The sequence below is a fragment of the Fusarium redolens genome (genome assembly GCF_020744475.1).
Source record: "Fusarium redolens strain MPI-CAGE-AT-0023 chromosome Unknown BKA55scaffold_10, whole genome shotgun sequence".
NCBI classification, from domain to species: Eukaryota; Fungi; Ascomycota; class Sordariomycetes; order Hypocreales; family Nectriaceae; genus Fusarium; species Fusarium redolens.
Window position 1 is genome coordinate 930,483 of NW_025763673.1, and position 22,615 is coordinate 953,097.

General features: G+C 50.6%; 6 protein-coding genes across 6 annotated transcripts; 2 read left to right on the forward strand and 4 right to left on the reverse strand.

Moving 5' to 3' along the window:
- Positions 1 to 1,472: 1,472 nt before the first annotated feature.
- Positions 1,473 to 1,951, forward strand: BKA55DRAFT_515086 (uncharacterized protein; the record flags this gene model as incomplete). The annotated part of the gene is made up of 2 exons (XM_046188003.1): positions 1,473 to 1,789; positions 1,843 to 1,951. The coding sequence occupies 2 exons, from the start codon at positions 1,473 to 1,475 to the stop codon at positions 1,949 to 1,951; spliced, it is 426 nt and encodes a 141-aa protein (XP_046048053.1).
- An 814-nt stretch (positions 1,952 to 2,765) lies between these two features.
- BKA55DRAFT_691552 (uncharacterized protein) lies at positions 2,766 to 3,107 on the reverse strand (the record flags this gene model as incomplete). Its single annotated transcript, XM_046199654.1, has 1 exon — positions 2,766 to 3,107. The coding sequence occupies one exon, from the start codon at positions 3,105 to 3,107 to the stop codon at positions 2,766 to 2,768; it is 342 nt and encodes a 113-aa protein (XP_046048054.1).
- Positions 3,108 to 3,127: 20 nt separating this feature from the next.
- Positions 3,128 to 3,745, forward strand: BKA55DRAFT_571917 (uncharacterized protein). The gene is made up of 2 exons (XM_046193108.1): positions 3,128 to 3,417; positions 3,486 to 3,745. Exons 1-2 carry the CDS (start codon positions 3,204 to 3,206, stop codon positions 3,488 to 3,490), a joined length of 219 nt encoding a protein of 72 aa, XP_046048055.1. The 5' UTR covers positions 3,128 to 3,203; the 3' UTR covers positions 3,491 to 3,745.
- A 24-nt stretch (positions 3,746 to 3,769) lies between these two features.
- BKA55DRAFT_664685 (uncharacterized protein) lies at positions 3,770 to 4,473 on the reverse strand (the record flags this gene model as incomplete). Its single annotated transcript, XM_046197710.1, has 3 exons — positions 3,921 to 4,473; positions 3,833 to 3,861; positions 3,770 to 3,793 (listed from the first exon to the last, which is right to left on the reverse strand). The coding sequence occupies exons 1-3, from the start codon at positions 4,075 to 4,077 to the stop codon at positions 3,770 to 3,772; spliced, it is 210 nt and encodes a 69-aa protein (XP_046048056.1). The 5' UTR covers positions 4,078 to 4,473.
- A 24-nt stretch (positions 4,474 to 4,497) lies between these two features.
- Positions 4,498 to 4,944, reverse strand: BKA55DRAFT_514807 (uncharacterized protein; the record flags this gene model as incomplete). Its single annotated transcript, XM_046187991.1, has 2 exons — positions 4,498 to 4,677; positions 4,813 to 4,944. 2 exons carry the CDS (start codon positions 4,942 to 4,944, stop codon positions 4,498 to 4,500), a joined length of 312 nt encoding a protein of 103 aa, XP_046048057.1.
- Positions 4,945 to 16,646: 11,702 nt separating this feature from the next.
- On the reverse strand, positions 16,647 to 21,601 carry BKA55DRAFT_595115 (uncharacterized protein; the record flags this gene model as incomplete). Its single annotated transcript, XM_046195753.1, has 4 exons — positions 16,647 to 21,167; positions 21,212 to 21,246; positions 21,352 to 21,396; positions 21,556 to 21,601. 4 exons carry the CDS (start codon positions 21,599 to 21,601, stop codon positions 16,647 to 16,649), a joined length of 4,647 nt encoding a protein of 1,548 aa, XP_046048058.1.
- Positions 21,602 to 22,615: the final 1,014 nt, after the last annotated feature.

A 22,615-nucleotide genomic window follows, 5' to 3' on the forward strand; every position in this document is an offset into this window, starting at 1 on the left:
AACGACTCCTTAGATCTAGGAGTGCTGGGACGAGGTTCATAAGACGAGGAAGCGTAATATTGGCGCGACGGCGACTAGAGGGGTAAGCCTGAAGAGAAAGAGTAATAGTAAAGAATTACGTTTTCTTATAAGCGAAGATTTTAATATCATCATGGCGATACTTAATTTCAATGAAAACACAAAGCCTGAACTGCGGCCGGGGTTGCTGTCGCTCTTGTGTCGCGTGATGTACTACCAACGTCTCCATTCTGGTGGAAGTGCTGACAAGAAAGAAGAAAACAATCAATTACGTATGAGGACTTGTCGCAGGCTAGGCATGATCTCAACCCGCCTCAGGAAACAACAGCACTTAGTAATCAACCTGTGTGCTTCAAGTAGAAATCTGTGGGCTGGAGTACCCCGCACTTTAGACAACAATCAATCAACACATTGCTGCTGCTCATCATATTCACTTTAACCCTTTAAGCACGCTCAGTGCAACACGACTCTTTGCGATTCGGGTGCTAACATAACGGTAGTGGAGCTGGTAGGTCGTAGTCGGAAAGGCAGCCACAAGCGGGTCGCGGAAACGCCCGGACAGGACGTGATGCGCGGACAGGACGCGGTGCGGGGCTAGATTCGCGATAGGAACGGGCCGATTGAGCACTCATGATGCATCACAAGCAATGAATGGCATCTTAGTACTTCACTGGCCGGTAAGACAGGCTTCAGCCCACCGGAGATAAGACACCAAACTGTCAGATATTAAGGTGAATCGTGTATATTTCTTGATCCTGTCGCACATTTAGAGAAGCGCTCTCCAGGAAACGCCTTAGCACTAACCCCACGGGGTTGTTCCGTCGATCGTCGACTTGCGGCGGAAGTTTGTGTGGGTCTCTGCTATTAATAATCTAATAAGTCCGTCTGGCTGTGGAGATGGCTGTATATACAGGCTGAAGTGTCTTGAGGGGTTAATACTGTCACCTTCCTATCTAGGCGTCACTCCTTTCAATGACAAAAGGGGTAGAGACGAGTACTAGTAGCTCCAGATGCGGGCTAATGGCCCAGAATACGAGGGTTACACTAAAAGAGGAGTGATGTCCGGCCGGTGTCATACGTGTCATGTCTATCGGAAGCTTAATTCACTTACTTGAAAGGAAAACAAGTGGTTAAAATTTTGCCAGGCCGAGAGCCCTACTTGTTCTTGTTTAGCATTACATCGGCCTGCCCTCTCGACTTCCACATCTCCTCCTTCATCCGGTCAGAAGCATCATACCGAAGCAGCTTCCTCCATGTTAGTCCGGGAAGGGAATTATGCCGTCTTACGTTGTGTTACTTCTATGGCTGGAGCCAGGAGGGTTCTAAACTTCTATATAAGGAAACGGAAAACCTGCGTCCACTCCTCTCGAGTCCCATGAAGCAAGACTGCAGACCATCACACTCTATCTCAAAGTAGCAGCGAAGCAACCAAGCCTCCGCTTCCGTCCGGCAACATGAAGTTCGTTTCCCTCCTCGTTGCCTCACTCCTCCCCGCCGGCCTCATGGCTGCCCCGGTCGACGGTGGTGGTGACATATCTATGGTGGGTGCTGAACCTGCTCCTGGCACTACCGCTGCTCGCGACGTTGGCGACGAAATCTTCAAGCGGTCCACCCGGGTTTGCACCATTGTTGGTGGTTCTGCAACTGTGAACTGTCGCTCAGGGCCAGGCACCCAATATGGAATCTCGGACACCGTGTACAGGGGAAATGACTACATTTTCACTTGTGTGAAGACTGGAGAATGCATCATCATCGGTGGAGATCAAAACTGGTACGTCTCGCTATGCGCCATGATGAGAGATGCTCTTGCTAAATTGTCCGAAGCGGTTGGCACAAGACTGGCGGCTGCTACGTGAACGGCCACTACACCGATAACAGGTGCACTCGCGGTATGCTATCCCCTAATTCCGCTTACTGGATTCGCTTAAGCTAATACATTGACCATAGCGAGCCTCGGCAGCTGCTGAACCGTGCAAACAACTGGAATACGGGTTCCTCTCCTTGGTTTTAGCCGTCAGAAGGTTGCTTCTTAGAAATGTCGAAGCCGCGGTCAGAAGGTGCCCACTTAGCGTTGGTCAGGACGAAACATAGACTATAGCTATTGATTGTGAAGCCGCTGAAAGTTGCAAGAACCCTTCAGATAAGTTGCCAAAAGCAACTTGTAAATGGTGTCTTTGCAGCATGTTTAGCTACCAGATTATGGAGGGATCATGTTGGCTCAATTTGCAAGAAAGTCATCCCAGTGTGCCTTTTGCCTCCGGATCGCATCTTGATACTCTTTTCTACGTCCAATCGTCCCCTTATCCATCACAAAGCTGAGTCGCATTCGTCGTAGATGCCTGGTGACTCCTTTAGCCAGCTCAGAGCTGTCCTAGCAGTCTCCTCGCCAGTGTGGCTAACAGACCGACCGACTCAGACCAGCCCCTTCGGTCTGTCGGTCTGGGTTTGCCTGGCTTCAGCGGCCCGGTCGGTCTAGGCCTGACAGTCTGATCCAGTGATCCCGAGGTTTTTTACCGTGCTGCTGAAAGGGGGTTCACTAAATGGCACTATACACACTGAAACTCTTTTGCTCTTCGTACGCAAGCATTAATTCTACACTACCAGCCCTCTCATTAGCCAGTGCTTTTGGAGTTGATCTGCCTCGACTACCTCAGGTGCTAGCCGATTACGCTCGTCGGTGATCATCTTCTTTGTCTGGCTAAACACCCTCTCACATTCAGCACTCATGCGAGGAATTGAGAACAGATCTAGCGCCATTCGATAGTTCGATACAAGACTGGATATTCCAATTGATGCCGGTTCCACCATTCAAGAGGGTTTGCAACGTCGAGATCTTGGGGGTAGATTGGCCGTGTCTGAAATAGGTCAAGGTCGCTAACTGCCTTGACCTTCCTTCGTTGCGTATTTAATGAGCGGATTGACCTATTTCCAAATGAGCTGTAGTCGTTAACGTCAGCTTCGATCTCATTGGCTTCATCTTCCAAAAGCCCAGCTTGAGCTTGAGTTTCAACTTCAGCCTGTCGAACGTATTCATCGAACAGGCTACCCACAGCGGACTGCATGTCGCTATACCATTGCGGCTTATCCATCGCGTTTTTCCAGTGCCGCTCAAAGTAGTCATACCCATAAGATGGGTGAAGCGCTAACGCTGCTCAGTAGATAGGTGTACGGTCCGTTTTGATGTAATGGTCTTCAAGCTTTGGTGTGGGCAGCAGACGCTGCGTCAAAGCTTCACTCGCCCTGGTTCTCGAGCAGTCACTATATCACTGTGCGATAAGGAGGCACTCTCGGCTCTTGGAGAATCCAAGGATGCGGCAAGTTTGGTTCCCTCTAAAGATGACTCTGACACGGAAGATGAAGATGACGATGAGGGCGATGATTCGCAAACTGGTACGACACCTACAGGAGTCAGCATCGCAGACCAGTTGGGTAAGCCATTGGCACTGAATTTCTTTGCGGTGACATGCCCTAACGAGTAATATATAGATAGCACAGGCACCAATCCTGGCACAACTGAGTCAAAGGCCGCCACGGGCGAGACACTGCGCCAATATTATCCCCGGCTCGAGTGGAAGACGCTCCAATCTGGACATACGAGTCACACGTGGGACCCCTCGCTGATCCTGAACCGAATCAACAATCTCCTTGTCAAACGAATCGCACGCCAGATACGTCTGCTTGTGAAGATGCCAACTTTGACGCCTCGCATAATAGCTCCGAATGTTCGCAACAGCGCGTCCGCGATTACACTTTAAAAGCTACCCTTTTTAATAAGCTATTAAAAATCCAATTCAAGCTAAAAATAGCTACTTACGCGGAGCGGGCCGGTGTGCCTAACAACGGCTTGATTCTGACATGGTTTGCGGGGTAAAGCGTGTCACCTCACAATTGAGGAAACATACGACAGCCAATGATTGCCAATTCGGTTCCCCTCACTGCCATGCCGCAATTGTCCTCTCGCGCCACTAAGTGACTCGCCGAGCCGCTTTTCAGTTGCTCGCCTGCACTTGTCAGTCTGTCACAAGTGCCACTAAACGCCCGATAGCCCTGTGCTTCCATCGCTGCGTGGTCAGCTGCCTGCTATCAAGCCCTGTGCGGTCAGTCTGTGCTGAGGGGCTTTTATGGCTGCAGCCGGTCAAGCAAGCCGTTTTTGGGCTTTCGACAGGGTTTGCAGCAAAACCGATAACGGCCATGGACCAAGGCTGTTGTTTTCTCTTTCTTCGGAAAAGGAATAACCTCTATTATCCATCCCTTCAGGGATCCTAGCCGCCTAGCGTCCACCACACTACAGAGCTCTGCGTTGAAAGCTTTGAGAATTAGGATAAGGAAAGACTACCCCAGAGGTTTGCCTCGGTGGCTTGTTGCCATTGAGCCCTGATAAGGGCAGAACCAGCGTGCACGGATGAACAGGATGTATTTTCATGAAAGTAATGACGACAGGGGGTTGGCGCACGGACGAAAAGTGTGTAATTTAGTAAATTACAAGCAGTAGGGAATTAATTTTTCGATGCTTATGCTTAGGAACTTGATGCTCTTTTCCCAAATGACGCCCAACGCGGTCGCCATCCACAACGAGGGCGTAGCCACAACGCGTACAGATAATCGCGGGTTCTGGTAGATTGAAGTGAAGATGTAGTTCTTCCAGCCAGGAATATTGTTCTGGGGTTAGTTAGATCATCTGGAAAGTGTATGTAGATGTCATGTAATGGTTGAGGTCGGCTCTTTGAACGGGTCCCCACCCCTAAGAGAATAAATGTACTTGACGCCGGCGACAGTGCTGCCTTGCAGAGTTACGTAGCCATCCGCGTTCTTTACGCCTCGCTCTACAGTTTTGCCATTTTCGTCCAGCATATCTACCTCTGGCCATGTTGTAGCAAGTTCTGTAGAGACATAGAGAGGCTCGCCGAGAAGCCGCCACAACGGCATTGTGGTATGTCCAACATAGATGTTCAAGATGACCTGTATCCCATCGAGTGCTAACTGGCGCCAGGTACAATTACCCCGCTTTTATCTCCATCCTACGGATAAGGTGCGGTTTCTGGTTGGGTCAAAATTTTCTGGGCAGAACGCTGATTGGCTGTAACTCTTATCTCCATGTACCTGGCGTCAGTTAGCACTCGATGGGATACACTCATCTATAGTGATATTAGTCCCAGGAAGAAAGAGCTGTGATGCCACTTCTTGTATGTGGTTAGACCACGGTTCGGCCGCTTGGAATACCTTCGGGAGATTGCTCTCATCGCTTACATCGAGCTGTGTGTGATCAAAGGTGCGGATGAAGCGTGTGATGAGAAGGACCTTATTTAACGGCATGAATTTGATGATCGGGTGCAGAGGGGACTGATTGTTGAGACAGTGTGGCTAAGGTGGTCCGACCTACTGGTGGCTGCGATGTGGATACTATGTAAGGAGCTGTGCTCCTCTCAGACACATGTAACTTAGAACTAACAACAACACAATCAACCGTTTTTGCTTCAACAGGTTATGAGCCCGGAGGGCACGACCTTTTCTCCAACCAAAAAGCTGAGTGTTTTCTGTCTCCTTTCTACTTTCCGAGATAACACAAGAAGTCGAAAGGCTTCCTTCCACTGCGCATACGCATTCAGCTTAATTGGAGCTATTTCCCTCTTGGATCTCTGATAGAGCTTGCAGATCCGCTAACAGGATATGTCTAGAAACGTTTACAGAAAGATCCTTTGACCCTCCGTTTATTGCAGCGAATTTAAATCGTCGAATCTTGAATAACCAAAATTTTCCCAGATTGCAATCTGGTAGACGGATTCGCCAGACCAGACCGGCCTTTCAGTCTGAGATTGCTGAAGTTCTCCGGTCGGGCGACCTACGCCCACATAGCCCAAGAATGCCTGAAACGTGGTTTGCAACATGATCGACATCAGATCATTGCCCTTCCTCCAGACGGAGGGAATGATATGGATATCTGAGACCGCTAGGCGTTTCACCCTTCGGACAATCTCTACCCGACTCCGATAACCCCTATTTGCACGGCATTATCATGTTGCCGAACGCAGCCAAGATTCATTCCAAAGACTCGATCCAAGACTGGTCGATTGCCGTTCGCCCTCATGTCTCTTAATCATTAGCTTCTACGAGAATCTATCATGTCCCTTTCCAAAGAATCGCTCAATCTCATAGGCAGTTCCGGCACCATTCCAAAGCTGGAGCAAACCAGCCAGTGGCTGACCTGGAAGAGAGAAATGCTCGACCTTCTGGACATGTGTGGATATGGAGACCTTCTGACCAGGAATGCTCAACCACCAACAGAAGGTAACGACCTTGCAACCCAGATTGAGGCCTGGAGGAGCCGCCAAGATCGAGCATGCGGTGCCATTCGAAGTCGTCTCGGTTATAACGCCCGAGTGTTTACCACGGGGATCTCGACGGCTCAGGGCATGATCAACCACCTTGAGACCCGATATCGGCCCGTCGGAAGCGCCATCTTCCAAGAGCTCGACCGCAGATATCAAGAACTCACGCTTGAATCTTGCGATTCGGTCATGGAATACGCAAATAAGCTACGTCAAGTCAGGGCTGAACTCTTGGAGATGGATGACACCTGCCAGATCGGGGAACCGCATTTTGTCAATAAGTTCCTTTGTGGACTTGGTCCGGACTATGAAGTATTTCTCACTGCCTTCAATCAGAATCACAACATCCTTCCTATCCGAGATCCGAGCAATCGCAACGTTGTTCTCAAAGAGGCCGTTACGTTTGAAACCGCCATCTTTGCCGCATCTCAGGAGGAGGACAGACAAAGAAGCGTCACGGCCAAGATGGCACATAGAGCCATGATGGCTCAGGATACATCATGTTGTGGATACTGTGGAAGAAAAGGGCGTGACAGGTCCACTTGTTGGAGGTTCCACCCAGAACTTAGAAGAGATCGTATCAAAGCTGGTCACGAGAGACGACAACGTAAAATGCAGGTTCGGGAGAAGGAAAGGGAGAAGACGAATGATGAACTGGAATCTGCCACGTATACAACTCCTGCACACCTCCAACCTGACCAAGCTCGACTGGCACTCTGGCAAAATGACTTCCAAGGCCACCTTGGATTGATTGGCTCATCACTCGGACCTTCCGGTCTTCAAGCATCTCTTCAAACTCGGGCCCTCGAACGTATCCACGTCTTGGATAGTGGCGCCTCCTCGCATATCTTTTGTCGACAGGAGAACTTTACATCACTTCACAGGTACCACGGTCTCCCCATCAATGGTATTGCGGACATAAAGGTCATGCCAGGAGGGTGCGGAACGTACTGCCTCCGCGTTCAAGGGCCTAATGGATCACAGAATGTTACTCTCGATAACGCTCTTTATGTTCCAGAAGGACATTCGAACCTCTTGTCTGTGTCAGCACTAGAGAAGAAGGGAGCAGAAGTTGTCTTTCGGAATGGGAAGGCAGTGGTTACAAACAAGGGAAAAGTCGTCCTCACTGCGACAAGAATATCAGGCGTATATGTAGTCGATGAAGTTGAGGACCGTCCTTTTCAAACCGCTTTGGCATCTTTTTCGGTGGGAGATCCTCGACTGCACCTTTGGCACGAGCGACTCGCACATTTGGGAGAGAGGAATATCAAGAGACTGATGAATATGTCTACTGGAATTCGACCGGATGATTCTACATCAAACCCATGTGGAGCCTGCGTACAGGGCAAACTCAGGGAATGTCCCCATGTCCGACCGATCAAGAAAGGCACTTACCCTCTGGAGTGTATTCATGCAGATATTGCCGGACCATTCCCAGAAGTGGGAGTAGACGGCAGCCGGTACTGGGTTTGCTTTATTGATGACTTTACTCAAATGTCCTGGGTGTACCCAGTCAAAGAACGGTCAGAGTTTGAAGAGTGTTTCCATCATCTGTTGCAACAGTTCGAGAGACCGGAAAGACGATGTCACTTCCTGCACCTCGACCGAGGGGGAGAGAATCGAAGCCACAGCTTGACTCGACTATGCCGGGACAGAGGAATCAAACTCTCTTACACAGGAACTGAGCAACACGAACAAAATGGATTGGCTGAAGTTCTCAATCGAATCATCCTGGAAAAACTTACACCGACACTGCTCAAATCCGGACTCGCTTTGAAGTGGTGGCCGTACTTCCTCAAGGCAGTGAACCGCATCCGAAATCTCTGTCCTACGGCGAGCATTTCTACTACTCCATACCAAGCCTGGTATGGAGATGTTCCTGACCTCAGCCATTTGCGAGTTCTTGGCTCACGAGGATGGGCTCTGCTTCCATCCTCTAAACGAAAGAAGATGCAGTCGAAGAGCATTCCCTGCCAGCTTCTCGGCTATCAGGGCAGCACGAACTATATACTCCTTGACAAAAGGGGACGAGTCTTTGTGTCTAACAATGTTGTCTTCTCTGAAAACGTCAAAAATGTCGAACCAACATTCGACAATCTCACGCATCAGATAAGTGACCAGAGACCATCGCAACGACGACGAGTAGTCGGAGAAGAGGATAGCGATGCGGAAAATGCCATCGTTCTAGAGCCGTCGCCCCTTCCGATCGCGTCGAGAGAGGCGAACAGAAGCGGGGAAGCGGGCCGTGGAGAGACAACGCCAGATGAGCCTCTGTTGGAAGACACAGGATGGGATCCAGACCAAGAGTCAACCAGATCGAGTATCCATGTTGCCACAGACGAGCGTGAAGTGCCGTCGGAAGAAACAGAGGAGCATGCAGAGTCTCGGCTGCCCGAAAGATCGACCAGGGGACAGCTGCCGTCGAGGTACATACTGGCCAGCACGAACTTCGCCTTCCTAGCAACAGTTGCAGAACAACTGTACCTAGTCGCTCGCGACATCAATCAGTCCGAACCAAGAACCTTCAGGGAAGCCACGCAGGGTGTACATGGAAAACTCTGGTGGGGAGGACTGAAGGATGAACACGGATCTCTGGTTGAAAACGGTGTCTGGACCTTAGTCACGCTTCCCCCAGGACGAAAGGCCCTTCGAGGCAAATGGGTGTTCAAGCTCAAAAGAGGAGAAAATGGGCAAGTTCTGCGGCACAAAGCCCGCTTTGTCGTGAGAGGATTCGAGCAGAGGGAAGGAATTGACTTCAACGAAACCTTCGCCTCTGTTGTCAAGCCGATGAGCTACAAGATGATATTTGCCATCGCGGCAGCACTAGATTTGGAACTGGAACAAATGGATGTCAAGACGGCCTTCCTCTATGGCCTTGTAAATGAGGAGATATACGTCCAGCAACCGGAAGGATTCGACGATGGAAGTGGGAGAGTCTGCAAGCTCTTGAGAGCCTTGTATGGACTGAAGCAAGCACCAAGGGTGTGGTACGAGACTCTCTCAACCTTCCTTAAGACACTCGGGTTCAAGCCTTTACTTTCAGATATGGGAGTCTTTGTGAAAGGCTACATGTTCATTGCGGTATATGTGGACGATCTGCTTATTGCCGGGCCCTCCAAGGACGAGATCGTGGCGGTCAAGCAAGCTCTGTGCAACAAGTTCAAGATGACGGACCTGGGCCCATGCAAATACTACCTGGGCATGTCCGTAAGAAGAGACAGAGCCACCCGATCGATCTTCTTGTCGCAGACGACCTACCTTGAGAAAGTACTTAGAGACTTTGGAATGGACCAGTGCGCTCCCAATGCCACACCAGTTTCGACAAGCAAGTTCGGAGAACCAGACTCGGGCTACAAGGCAGCGGACGAACTCAAAGAGTGGTATGCCAAGGCGATCGGATCCCTGATGTATCTCATGCTGGGGACGAGACCCGACATCGCTTTTGCCGTCTCCTTATGCAGTCGACACCTAGCGAACCCAACCAACGAGCATCAGACAGCTGTCAAGCGTATCTTTCGATACCTCAAGGGATCACAAAATCTGGAACTAGTGTACCAAGGAGGACTGCAACCTCTCCTCGGCTACACCGACTCGGATTGGGCGGGAGACCTGGAGACTCGAAGGTCAACGTCTGGATATGTGTTCAACCTCGGTACGGGCGCTATCAGCTGGAGCTCGAAGAGACAAAGAACTGTGGCCCTGTCCTCATGCGAAGCAGAATACATGGGGCAAACCGCAGCCGCAAAAGAAGCAGTCTGGCTGCGAGGTCTGCTCCAAGAACTGTTGAAAGAATACAAGGAGGTCCCAGAACTAAAGACAACTATAATCTTCGGGGACAACCAAGGAGCAATCGCGATGTCGAAGAATCCCCAGTTCCATACAAGAACTAAGCACATTGATATTCAGCATCATTACTGCAGAGAGAAAGTCAATGATGGAACCGTTGAGTTCCAGTACATTCCAACAGGCAAACAAGTGGCCGACGGCCTAACAAAGGCTTTACCAAAGGATCGTTTCTTACTGTTTAGAAAAGCACTAGGTCTCAAAGAACGACGGCCATGAGAAGGTGCAGAGATGAACTAAAACAGGAGACCTGCCATGGACAAACAGGAGACCCACGGATCCAAGATTGCACGGAAACGTGAAAAAGGCGCAAAGGTGAGTTAGAGTGGGAGAGCTTCTAAGCAAGTAGAAGGAAAGCCACGATCTCAAGGTTGTGCCGAGCGTGAGGAACGTGCAAAGATGGACTGAAGTGGGAGACCTATCATGGACAGGAGACCTGCGATTTTAAGAGAGATTTCAAGACCTGCAGAGACGAGTGTAGGCAGGATACCTTCTGCGGATAGAAGACCTGCAACCCCAAGATCGCAAGACCTGCAGAGATGGGCATAGGCAGGAGATCTTCTGTGGACAGAAGAAGACCTGCAGTCCCAAGAAAGCTTGCGAAACCTGCAGAGATGGGCTTCAGTGGGAGATCTTCTGTGCATAGAAGAAGACCTACGATGCCAAAGAAAGATTGCAAGACCTGCAGAGACGGGCAGAGGCAGGAGATCTTCTGTGGATAGAAGAAGACCTGCAGTCCCAAGAAAGCTTGCAAGACCGTGCAAAGATGGGTGTCAGTAGGAGATCTTCTGTGGACAAGAAGAAGACCCGCAAGTTCAGGATCGCACTGGACTGAAAGGAAAGGTGCAAAGATGAACTTGGAGGGAGATCTTCTGCGGACAGAAGAAGACTCACTGCTCCAAGATTGCACGAGACCATTAAGAGATCCTGAGCGCCCATGTCGAGATAGCTCTTTCCCTGCAGTTTTCACCCACGAAGGTGTTTTTGGGGTTTTAACGAGGCTCGACAGGCGTGCACATCAAGCCCAACAGCAGCTCGAGTGGGAGTGTTGAGACAGTGTGGCTAAGGTGGTCCGACCTACTGGTGGCTGCGATGTGGATACTATGTAAGGAGCTGTGCTCCTCTCAGACACATGTAACTTAGAACTAACAACAACACAATCAACCGTTTTTGCTTCAACAGCGTAAGATAGGCCTGGCAGAGCACGCTCTGGTTCCAGCGGCCGGCCTGCGAGATCTGGGCGAGCGACGTGCCGTGGGTCTCCGCGTCCTGGGCACCTACCCTGCGCGGGAGGTGCGTCTTCTTTGACGCCATAAGGCCAGCAGCACCGAAGATACGCCAGGTCTCTTGTAGCTGCGTCGGGTACGAGAGCTCCTGCTCGCGGTCCCGTCCGACAAGAACCTTGATCCGATACCAGTCCTGGCGGCGCCGGAAGGACGGGGACGGCTCGCCGGCGACGTGCCAGCGCCAGAAGAAGAGCTGTGCTAAGGCCCCTTGCGTACAGAACAAGGGGTCCTTATGCCGGAGGGCACCCATGAACTCTTTCTTTGCCGTCTTGTTTAGCTTACCGTCTCGCAAAAGGGTAACGAGGCAGCCACAGGGGGTCGGGCCCTCTGAAGACGGATAGTCGAGTAGAGACAGGTCTGCAAGCTCCATCTTACGGCGGTTTTCCCCCCGTAAGAGGTAGTAGTGGCCGAATAGGAGGTCAACTCGCGTACGGAGGTTTTGCGGCATGTATGTAGCCCCGCTGAGAAGGAGATCCTGGACCCGGAGCCATTCGTCGGGTGAATAGCCGGCCTGGATCCCGTCAGTCCCGCGGTCTTTAAAGGAGGCGCGGTCATGCTTCCCCCGCTGCCGGCCGCGTTGCTCAAGGAAGCCTCGTACGGCGGCGCCCCGGGGGTTTTCCGTGTTTGCGTTGCCGTGGGCTACCTGGAGCCGCCAGAGCCAGTGATCGGAATGGTCTGGTCTGGTCTGGTCTGGACCCCCAGACCAGACCAGACCAGCTGCTTACATAATAACCGGTCTGGTAGACCGGTTAGACCAACAAGACCGCCAAGAATGAGGCTGTCAGGGTTCCACGTGACAGGTCACGTGTACGCTCAGATAAATACGGTATTATCGCTCAAGGGCAGAACGTTTTCTGCTCCCTAAGCGACCTCTTCGTCAATACACGCTATGCTTGCTGCAAAGCCTCTGGCCCCGTGACAGCTGAAGGAGTGGAAGGAAGAAAGGAAATGTATTTTACGAGTAGCTATCAATCCATTCATTGTCATTCTCACTATCCTCGCTATCACTGTCATCCTCAACCTGGGGCTTTCCATACCAAGCCCGGAGACACTCACAAGCTTCTATGATATCTGCTTTCAGCCTACCACGGCGATCAACTATAGTAAGCTTTGCGCTACTAAAAAGGCGTTCGCACTCATCTGACATAGGTGAGATCGCAAACAGATCCAGAGCGAAGGGAGCGAGATCTCTCTGGGAGTCATAACGAGATAGCCAGTACGCAATGGCGTCATCGTAACCTGCCTCGTCGTCATGGAGCCTGTCGGTAGAAATATATTGTTCATACAAATCTGTTGTGGAGACCGGAGCGTCTGTTCGAATACGCTTATGTTCCCGCTGGCGATCGAATGCTGGGTCAGGAGCTCTCTCCTTCCTGGCCGGTGGTGGCAGCATCTCAACAGGGTGTCTTCCCTTATACTCTGTCTCCCAGAGATGCTTCACCGCTGATTGTGCGTTATCAAACCACCTCCTCTTCTCTTCGTCGCCGTGAAGAACCCACTCTTGCCTGAACCATGCCCACTTGCGATATGGATCGAGGATTTGAGCCGCATAGTATGCCGGTGGAAGGTCAGTATCTTCAGGGAATCGATTCTGCCAATTCAGCTGTTGGTTGTTGTAGTACTCGGCACATTTTGACCACGCGGCATCTGCGCAGCTTTGAAGGTACTTCCATGTAAAGTTATTATCGTCCTCAGAGTGGATATCGTGGTAGTGATCCTTCGTCTCGCTTATCTCTCGAAGAAGACAGTCCAAGGTTAAAAACCAGTCAGCAAGTGACGTCTTCTTACCTTCAGAAAGCAAAGTTGCAGCGTAGAAGTCTTTTAGAGCGAGTTCAATCTTTTCAAGCTCGAACCAGTGCTATCCATCAAGTTTAAAGTTCGCAATCCCTTGAGAGCCTTTCCCAGGTACATGGCGAGCTGAGAAAATCTCTAAACGTTCCCGAACATTCAATGCCCGTGTAATTAAATGAAACCATGAATTCCAGCGTGTTGAGTTGTTCTGGATAAGCTCGAGCCCGTCGAATTCAGAGAGATCTCCGCCGATAACGATTGCAGCAAACTCCTCACGGCGTTGTGGAGTAAGCCTAATGTATCGTACGAGGTTGTGAAGCCGACCTAAACATCCAAATTTTTTCCAGAGCTCTTCCACCTTCGCATAGTCTCCGCGTTGATAGTGCTTTTCAAGCTTTGCTAGATACTTCTCACAGTTCCGACCCATGAGAAACGCCTGGCAGCAGAGGTTGACAATGTGGCCCAAGCAGCGAAGTCGGCGATGGCGACGTTGTTTCGAGTCCATCCATGGGCAGAGCCCCTTGAGTATAAATCCAACAGCGGTATCATTTGACGAGGCATTATCCAGCATGAAATATCCAATCTCATCTCCGCCAATATCATATTCTTTTAGCAATTCAAGCACAACTGATCCAAGATTCTCGCCAGTGTGTTCGCCGTACACACGTCGTATACCCAAAACGGTAGTTCGTCGCTTGCCAGTAGTGTCAATCCACATGGCGATGACACCTAGAATAGCGTAAGGGTTTGGCGAGGTCCAGAGATCAAAGGAGATGGAGATTCTACTCCGCGAGCGCTGGAGGTCCTCTCTGAGCCGCTGCTTCTTCGACATAAAGGCGTCCATAACCCAACTTCGAATAGTTTTCGCTGCCTTTGGAAGGTGGTTGAGAAGTGCCGGATTCAAAAAGAAGAGTAGTTCTCGGAAATACCGATTTTCTAGTTGAAAGAAAGCAATATGACAGTACACAATCCAACGAATTAGAAGCTCTTTGAACTTCTCCATTGAGTCTTTCCAGAAGAAGGTATTAGTAGCAGCCGCGCTCTTCTGCTGATCTAGTACAGACTTCCGTGTCGAACTATGTTTCTTGATACCACTCTGGGGATCAATCTGGTGCTTCTGTTCTAGGTGATTTCTGACCTTAGAAGTGCCATTGATAACAAACAATTCTTGCTTGTTCTTTCCAGCCGTGCACTCGTGACAGTAATACACCTCTTTCTTATCGCTACCTCGAATGTATTGGAGGCCGTACTTCCAGATGTGTGATGAACCTAGACGAAATCCCTTCTTTGTAATTGTCGCGCGTTTCACGTAGGTGATACGGTCCTGTACGAACTCATCCGGAGGTTCGTGATATCGAACAGGGGCTGGTGATAGAGTAGGGGTGGGTGACGACGTAGGGACAGGAGATGGTGTAAGAGACGTTGAATTTGGTACCATTATAGTCAATGGAGACGGTAAGGGTGGAGCTGATGACTCCATAACAATAGCATACAAGCAGGTTGTTATGGACTTGATTGTTTTATGTGAGTGGAAAACTCAAGCTGTTCTCAGGGGCTCATAATTTCATTCCGTACTCAATGTTCTAACTGCATTAGTCTAAGATTCAGCCACCCCGATCTATTTATAGCCAGACCGGTCCAGACCATTAAGACCGGTCCGACCATGGTCTTGAGAAATCCTCAGACCAGACCAAGTCTTGGCGGTCTAGACCAGACCAAGACCAAGTCAGACCAGACCATTCCGATCACTGGCCAGAGCTCGATAACGGCCGCGATATAGGCGTCGATAGTGCCCCTTGTAAGCGGAGATCCTTCGGCAAGGTCTGCTGCAGCCGGCGCAAGGGCCGTAGGTGGCACGTAGCCCTCGCGGTCATCCGCAAGCAGCTCGGCGGCCTCGGCCAGGGGGACCTCTAGGGCTTCGGCTAGGCTTTCGGCCTCTGCCAGGGCCGCGGCCTCGAGCTGCTCCTGTTCGAGCTGCCGCCGTAACTGTACAGCCTTTCCTTTGCCCTTGCCCTTACCCCGTGCCCGTGGTTTCTTTTGCGGCGGGGCAACGCGTCGTAAGAGGATATCCTCTTTGAGCCACGCTGCTAGCTTGTCTGGGGTTACGAGCTCGCCGTCGGGCCAGCTATAAAGTGAGCCATCTGCCGCAGCCCGAGGCGTACGGCACCAGGCCTATAAGTTCTCGTCTGTTAGCCGCCCATGGGACTCTATGTAAAAAAAAGAGATAAGGGCAAAGGGGAAAAGAGAGGGCGGCGGCCGGGGGAACGCGCCTTCCACTCCCGCTGCTTCGCAGCATAACTCCGTGCCGTGTTCGCCGGCTGTTCGTCCTTCTTCGCCTGAAGGCCCGCCCTCCGGGCGGCACGGGCACGCTCGTCTGCGGCCGTGTACGAGTCGTCTGCGGCCATCTCGGTCGATCAAGGCCTTTCTACGTGGTGTTTGTTTCCTGTCTGGGGCCTGATAAGTTGCGGGGAACTTATCAAATGCACTTATCAGGCGCCGCGCACACGATTTCACGGGCTGCTTTTTGCGGGGGATAAGTCGTCACGTGGTCTGAGCGAATTACGACGTAATTGCGGGCACCATCGATAAGCGCATACAGCATCTAGAGGCAGCCTTAACTTCCACTTCTATATCCTCCAAGGCATTGCCATCGAATTCTTCTTACTCGCCATGACGGAACTAGGCCCTACTGAGGTGTTATTCGCAGGCGATTTAAGTTAAATCGGCTAAGAAAATGGGTCGCGGGGTCAACAGATTTATGTCTTATCGTTTTGGCTCATGTCGGATCGCTGATTGGTGCTTGGGGTTAGTTAGCGCCGATCTGTGGCAAGGGGTTACGCAACATGGAGTAAGTTATTTGACAGAAAGGTAAACAGAACGATATTTATTATTTTATTACTTCTAACCCTTTCTAATTTGACGACGATGTCTGTTAGACCGCATTGAACATTCTCACCAAATCCGTAAATACGCCAATGAAGACAGGGGGTAGACATCATTGATATTTTTAGGGTTAAAATGGAAAAGGGTTATAGAAAAAGAAAGCGCAAGATCCCAGCTTTAATTTTAATTAGGCTTCATCATGTAATAGTCAAACAGTTGGACGCTATGACTAGGTTTATTATCAGATGGAAGTTCCGCCAAGGTTTGGCCTACAGGTGTTCGTCGTGCTGCAAGGACCTACAAAGCGCCGTACAGTTCGCTTTGGCGCCGATACCATGATGTTTATATTGCGCAGCAGTGCTGAGTAAAAGGTATATTTTACTCAACTTGATTGTTAATTATTGAGATGAGAGTTCTTCTCCGGTTTATATCTCTAAATGATTTCATCTAGGACTTTCAGACGAACAGTCTGAATCCTAAAGGGAAGGGCACTTCCACTCTAAATGCTCGGAGAGGCCCGAATATCGGCGTTCTTATTGGTGTTGAAGTAGGGAGAATCCTCCCCATCCTCGTCCTCGTAGGCATCGTCACCCATCTCGACGTCCGAACTTAGCAGATCCACAATCTCCTGGCCGTTACCTCCAGAGCGCTTGGGATCCATGACCTCACGGTAACCGCTGTAGTATCTCCACAAGATAAGTAGAATCTCCGGTCCATGAATCATGACAGGCTGGATGCCTGGAATCTTAGACATCTTGTCAAGAGAAGTTGTCCACTGTATGGCCATGACCTGAAGCTCCTTCTCGGTGAACAGTGGTGATCTGAGCCCTTCCCGCTTTCGGATTTTTTCCCCTGCTAGCTTTGCTTCCCGGACGAAACCGTCGACAATATCCCGGTGTATTTCGTTCAAGTCTTCCAACTCGGCACTGATGGATATTGGAAGCCCAGGCGACCGCGAGAGCGGCTTCAGTGGTTGGTGTTCAGGCATCTCTTCAAAGGCCTCTTCATCCTCGTTATCATTTACCATGAACCCATCATTCGCATAGCCGTTCAATGTCATGGCGCCATTCTCATCGTCGCTTTCCACAGTAGGAGATTTCTTTCTCCGTCGTCCAACAGGTAAAGACTCGTCTGGCGACGGCATGGCGGTGACATCCTGATCCTTCGGCTTCTTACTGGCTTGCTTTGACCGGGGCTTGGAAGGCTTGTTATTCGCGCCCTCTTCCGGTACTTGAACCGATAACATGAGCTTCCGTTGCCCTGAGAGAAATAGACGGTATGTCGATCCGAGTTTCAAATACTGGATTGCCATGCCATGATGTCCGACTTGGTTGTTCTCATGAAATGCCTTCTCGGCTAACAGCTTATCTAGTACTCGAGCCAGCTCATGCTTCTTAAGGCTCTTTGCCATTCCATACCAGTCATCTGAGCGACGTGCCTCGTAAGGGGGGTACTTCCTCCCCATGAGGATGTCGGCGCATTGCACCGCAGTAATCCTCCTCTGCGCCTGAACAACCCTGATGGCTGCAATGGCATACTCAGAAAATTCTCGTTGCTCAAAGATCAAACCAGCTTTGCAATTGTCGCAAGTCTTGCGGCACTGTGCTGCACTAAAGTCCTCGCCAAAATAGCGAAGAATTTCAACCCGACGGCAATCAGACTTGTTGTCACAAAATGCCGTGACACGGTTAAGCATAGTCATCTGGCGCTCCTTTTGCTCATTGTTACCCTCACCATCAGCGATCAACTTCTTCAGGATCCTTATATCCTGTTTGCCATAGAAAAGAATGCAATCGGAGGGTTCTCCGTCTCTGCCTGCGCGACCCGTCTCCTGATAGTATCCTTCCAAGGTTTTTGGAAGTCCGTGGTGTATGACAAACCTCACGTCTGGCTTGTCGATGCCCATGCCGAACGCAATTGTTGCAACGACAATCTTGACCTGGCCCTGCTGCCAGGAAGTTTGTACCTCAACCTTCTCCTGGGGATCGAGGCCTGCGTGGTAATGCCTGGCGGTGATTCCTTGGATCGAAAGACTCTCCGCAACTTTTTCTGCGTTCTTTCGTGAGACCGTGTAGACAATCCCACTCTGATTCGCATATTTGGACTTGATCAGCGACGCGATCTCGTCCATACATTTGGCATTCGTTGTCTTTCCGCGAACCTCGTAGTGTAGATTTGTACGATTGAAGCTTTGTGAGAACGTTTGACAGTTGTCCATTCCGAGATTGTGCCTGATGTCGACGATGACGTTCTGTGTCGCGGTGGCTGTGAGAGCCATGACCGGCACTCCAGGGTATCTCTGGCGGACTTCGCCCAAAGTTTTGTAGTCTGGCCGGAAATCATGGCCCCATTGACTGACGCAGTGAGCCTCATCAATGACGATGCGTGCAAGTTTACCCTTGTGATGCAGGGTTCGCATCCCATTGTTGAAGGTAGTGTTCTTGCTCACCATCTCAGGGGTAACATACAGGAGCTCGATGTAGTCCTCTGGGCTTCTCTTCTCGAAAGCAGTCATAACCTGTCTCTTATATTCGGCAGAGTACTCGCCATTGAAAGCGACAGCCTGAATGCCTAGAGCTTTCATGTGGTCAACTTGATCTTGCATCAAACTGAGCAAGGGCGACACCACAATGGTGATACCCTGAGTTTTGCCAGTTCCGATAACGGCCGGTAATTGATAGCATAAAGACTTGCCGCCACCCGTTGGCATAAGAACGAAGGCATCTTTACCTCCCAATGTTGCATTGATAGCCTCAAGCTGATTGTGGCGGAATTCTTTCATTCTAAACCGGTCTTTGAGCATCCTTTGAACTTCAGGTGACCACGGATGTTTCATCAGCTCGTCAGGGATTGACTCTGGCGCTACTGACGTCAATAGCTTCTTTGATGAGGTTCGAGGCTTTGCAACAGCTCCAGCATTACCAGTTGTCTCCGAGACGACTTCTCTAAAGTCTTGCGAAATGGGAACGTGGGACTGACGGGTCTCATAATCCTGTGCAAAAGCAAGCATCTCCTCATCGTCGCTGAAGTCACTGAATTCATCGCCAGGGCGACGATGTGTCGCTTGAGGCGGACTTCCTCTGCCTGGTACCAAGTTTCTCGCAGCTTTGAGCACTGGCTGGAGCTGGAGTTCATCCAGATCAGAGAAGCCGTCGTCACCGACACCAAATTCTGTATCCACAGGCATGGGATCCACCATTGATGGTCTCGTCGCCGGTCTTGACTGATAAGGTGCATTTGAGGGTTTTGCGGTGTCTTTCGGGAAAAGAGGAGCCCCAACAGCGTTGTTTTCCTGGGAGATAGCACTCGTCTTTTGCGAGGCCTCAATCCTTGATGTTGCTGGGTACTGCAGGTTCTGAGAAGCATTGGGCAGCTGAGTCTCATGAACGACTCGCGTACCCATCTCACTGGCTAGTATGGCAATATTCGACATCATAGACATGTTGGCACTCTTTTGAAACATTGGTCGAGTGTCCTTCACAATGACTGATGCAGGAGGGCGACCATGCGTTGGTTTCTGGACAGCCCCAAGGAATCTAGCTACATCTAGCCCAGTGCCATCGATTGTTTTGAGTAGGACATGCTCCACCGCTTGGATTTCATCGATGAGGTCATCAAGTCGAACTTCGTCCTCATCCGTGTCAAGGCCTTGGGCGTAGGCTTGAGTAATGACTTGGGTAAGCTCTTCGCGTTTCCTACAAAGTGTCCTATACTCATCCGTTGGGGCAGTGAGTTGTTTGAAGGCCTTCTGTTGTCGTAACAATCGCTCTTTTTCTGACTTAACCTCACTTCGCTTCTCCTTCGGCAAGCGCTCGTTAATCGCTCTTATGAAATTCTTATCGTTTTGCTGAATGAGCTTGTCCATGAACTCACTCCATTTAGTCAAGGTCGATGGTTGAGAACTCAACTGATTCAGAAGAAACGATGTTTGACTTGATTCGGGAAGGGTTTTACTAGGAAGTTCATTGAAAGAACCTTCAGGGGTAGCCTTGGCGGTCTGCGAGCTGTTTGACGCGATGGCACGCACTCCAGGGGCGGCTATTCCTGGAGTAATGAGGCGTTGGGAGAGCGAAGCAAAGCCTGGCTGGACTGCAGGCATAGCTGTCGGCCCTGCAGGAGTACAAATTTGTGCTGGTTTGATCGTAGAGACGTCCAAGATGGCGATTGAGCTATTATGGGAAGGGGGCATCAAAAATTCTCCGTCGGAGTCAGGAATGAATGACTCATCCCTGCCATCCTCCATTCGAGGAGGAAGCGAGTTGGTCTGATGGACTGGATTGGAAGCTTCAGAATTAACAGCAGACTCCTTCAAAGGGCTTGTTGGTCCCTTCGAGGGGTGTTGAGTGTCGATGACAGGTAACGCTTTCCGAGGGGATTGCTCATGAGCAAGCGGGCTGTGTACATATCTTGAGGGCAATAGTATTTCATCTTCGCCCTCCACACTGATGGGTGAAATTTCGGTTGACAGATGGTTTTTGAAGCCATCGCGGGTTCGGCGTGTTCGACTGCCGCGAGATCCGTCTCGTCGACGTGTTCCGGATGGATTCCCAAGGCTCGAGGTGGGAGAATAGGTACCAGGAAGTTCGTAGATGGCTAGGAAATCGCCTAGGTCGTTGAATTCTTCCTCACTGATTTCACTGCTCTTTCTCTTTCTACCGCTCGAGGCCACTAGATTGGGTCGAGATGCGTAATCTTCGCGGCAGAGTTTCGCATCGCTGTTGAACGGTAGCGAGTCGGAGGATTCAGAGGCATCGTTGGTTAGGTCTAAGTACTCCAGACCATCGGCGTTGAGGTCGGGGAAATTGGGGCTGCTCGTACGAAGGGTTCGGACCCTGGCCGAAGCCGGGGCCGTCTTCGGTGGGTTTTGTGTCTTGCAAGGTTCAGGGCTCCATGCGCCTGGAAACACCCAATTAGCTTGAATTGTCTCTATGGCACCCAGGTACTTACTGAGGTTAGTGCGCCTGGCAGAAGCATCTTGTCGGGCCAAGCGATTAGGGGTGATGCAAGAGGAGCTGAGAAGCTGCTGGGGCCTTGAAATAAGACCGGGCTTCCTGGATCTCGAACTCGACTGAGGCGGGCCATGGTGTCGTCGTCCTCCACTATCACCTGGTCCGTATCCCGAAACCTCGCGCCAAGCCCGGCCGGCCGATAAGATGTAGTCGACGGCGTCGTTTAAATGTGATTCGTCGTCAAGTCGACTGAACGGTTCGGGTTGGAAGCGTCGTCGTTCTTGTGTCTGAATGTTGTACCTGGGACAACCCAGTTTGGGAGGTGTCACTGCCCCTCAGAAACGGTGGTATTGCAGGCTTATAGTGGGCTTAGCCGGTCAACAGCCTGGACAGATGCTCTACAAGGTTGTTAAGGGATTTCCCGGTGATCCGCCGGATCCGATGATCTGCCGGACTCACACCGATATTCACTCCCAACTTCAATCTTTAATAACTCAACAACCATGGCAGCAATCGATAAAGCGCTCGAGTTTCTGAAAACCTCAGGATCTATTAACTATGCTGCTACCGCTAAAAAGTTCGAATGTGACGAGACTACCCTGCGCCGCCGCCATCAGGGCAAACAGAGGGCAAGACGCGATGCCGACTCTTTGTATAAGTCTCGTCTTTCAAAACAACAGGAACAAGATCTTGTTACTTATATCCGTAAACTCTCACTGCGTGGCATTCCGCCAACCCTATCCATGATCCGAAATTTTGCCCAGGACATAGCCAAAATCGAGGTCGGAAAGAACTGGCCATACAGCTTCGTCCAGCGCCATCGCAACGAGATCGATTGTACCTGGTTTGATGGATTTGATATAGCACGAAGAAGAGCCGACAATGCTTCTCGGTATAGAGCATATTTTGATCTAGTAAGCAGACTCGTAGCGCCTTTGGTCCGTTGCTAATCATGGAAGATCCGTGAAAAAATCGACAAATACGACATCTTACCTCAGAACACGTATAACATGGATGAGAAGGGATTTCTCCTGGGCGTAATCAACCGAACGAAGAGAGTATTTGATGTCAATGCTAAAAGGCAAGGCAAATTGCTCGGTGCTTCCCAGGATGGGAACCGATCGTGGATCACATTCCTGGCGTGCATCTGCCAAGACATGACATCGCTACCCCCATTCCTCATCTACCAGGGCAAGCCGGGACAAGTTCAGGACACTTGGCTCACTGACTTTGATCCGGAGCATCAATCAGCCTTCTTTTCCACGTCCGAAACTGGCTGGACGAGTCACGAACTGGGGAAAGAGTGGCTGATTGGTGTTTTCGACCGCTTTACCAAGGCGAAAGCAAGAAATGGGCGCGATTACCGCCTTCTCATCACCGATGGACACTCTAGCCACATCAATATGGACTTCTTGGACTGGTGCGACGCGCATCGGATCATCGTTGCGGTGTTCCCACCTCACTCTACTCACCGGCTGCAACCCCTTGACGTCTCGCTTTTCGGGCCCTTATCAACAGC

Bases quoted from the DNA above. Each gene is read 5' to 3' on its own strand.
- BKA55DRAFT_571917 (XM_046193108.1), top strand. From the start codon at position 3,204: ATGGTCTTCAAGCTTTGGTGTGGGCAGCAGACGCTGCGTCAAAGCTTC.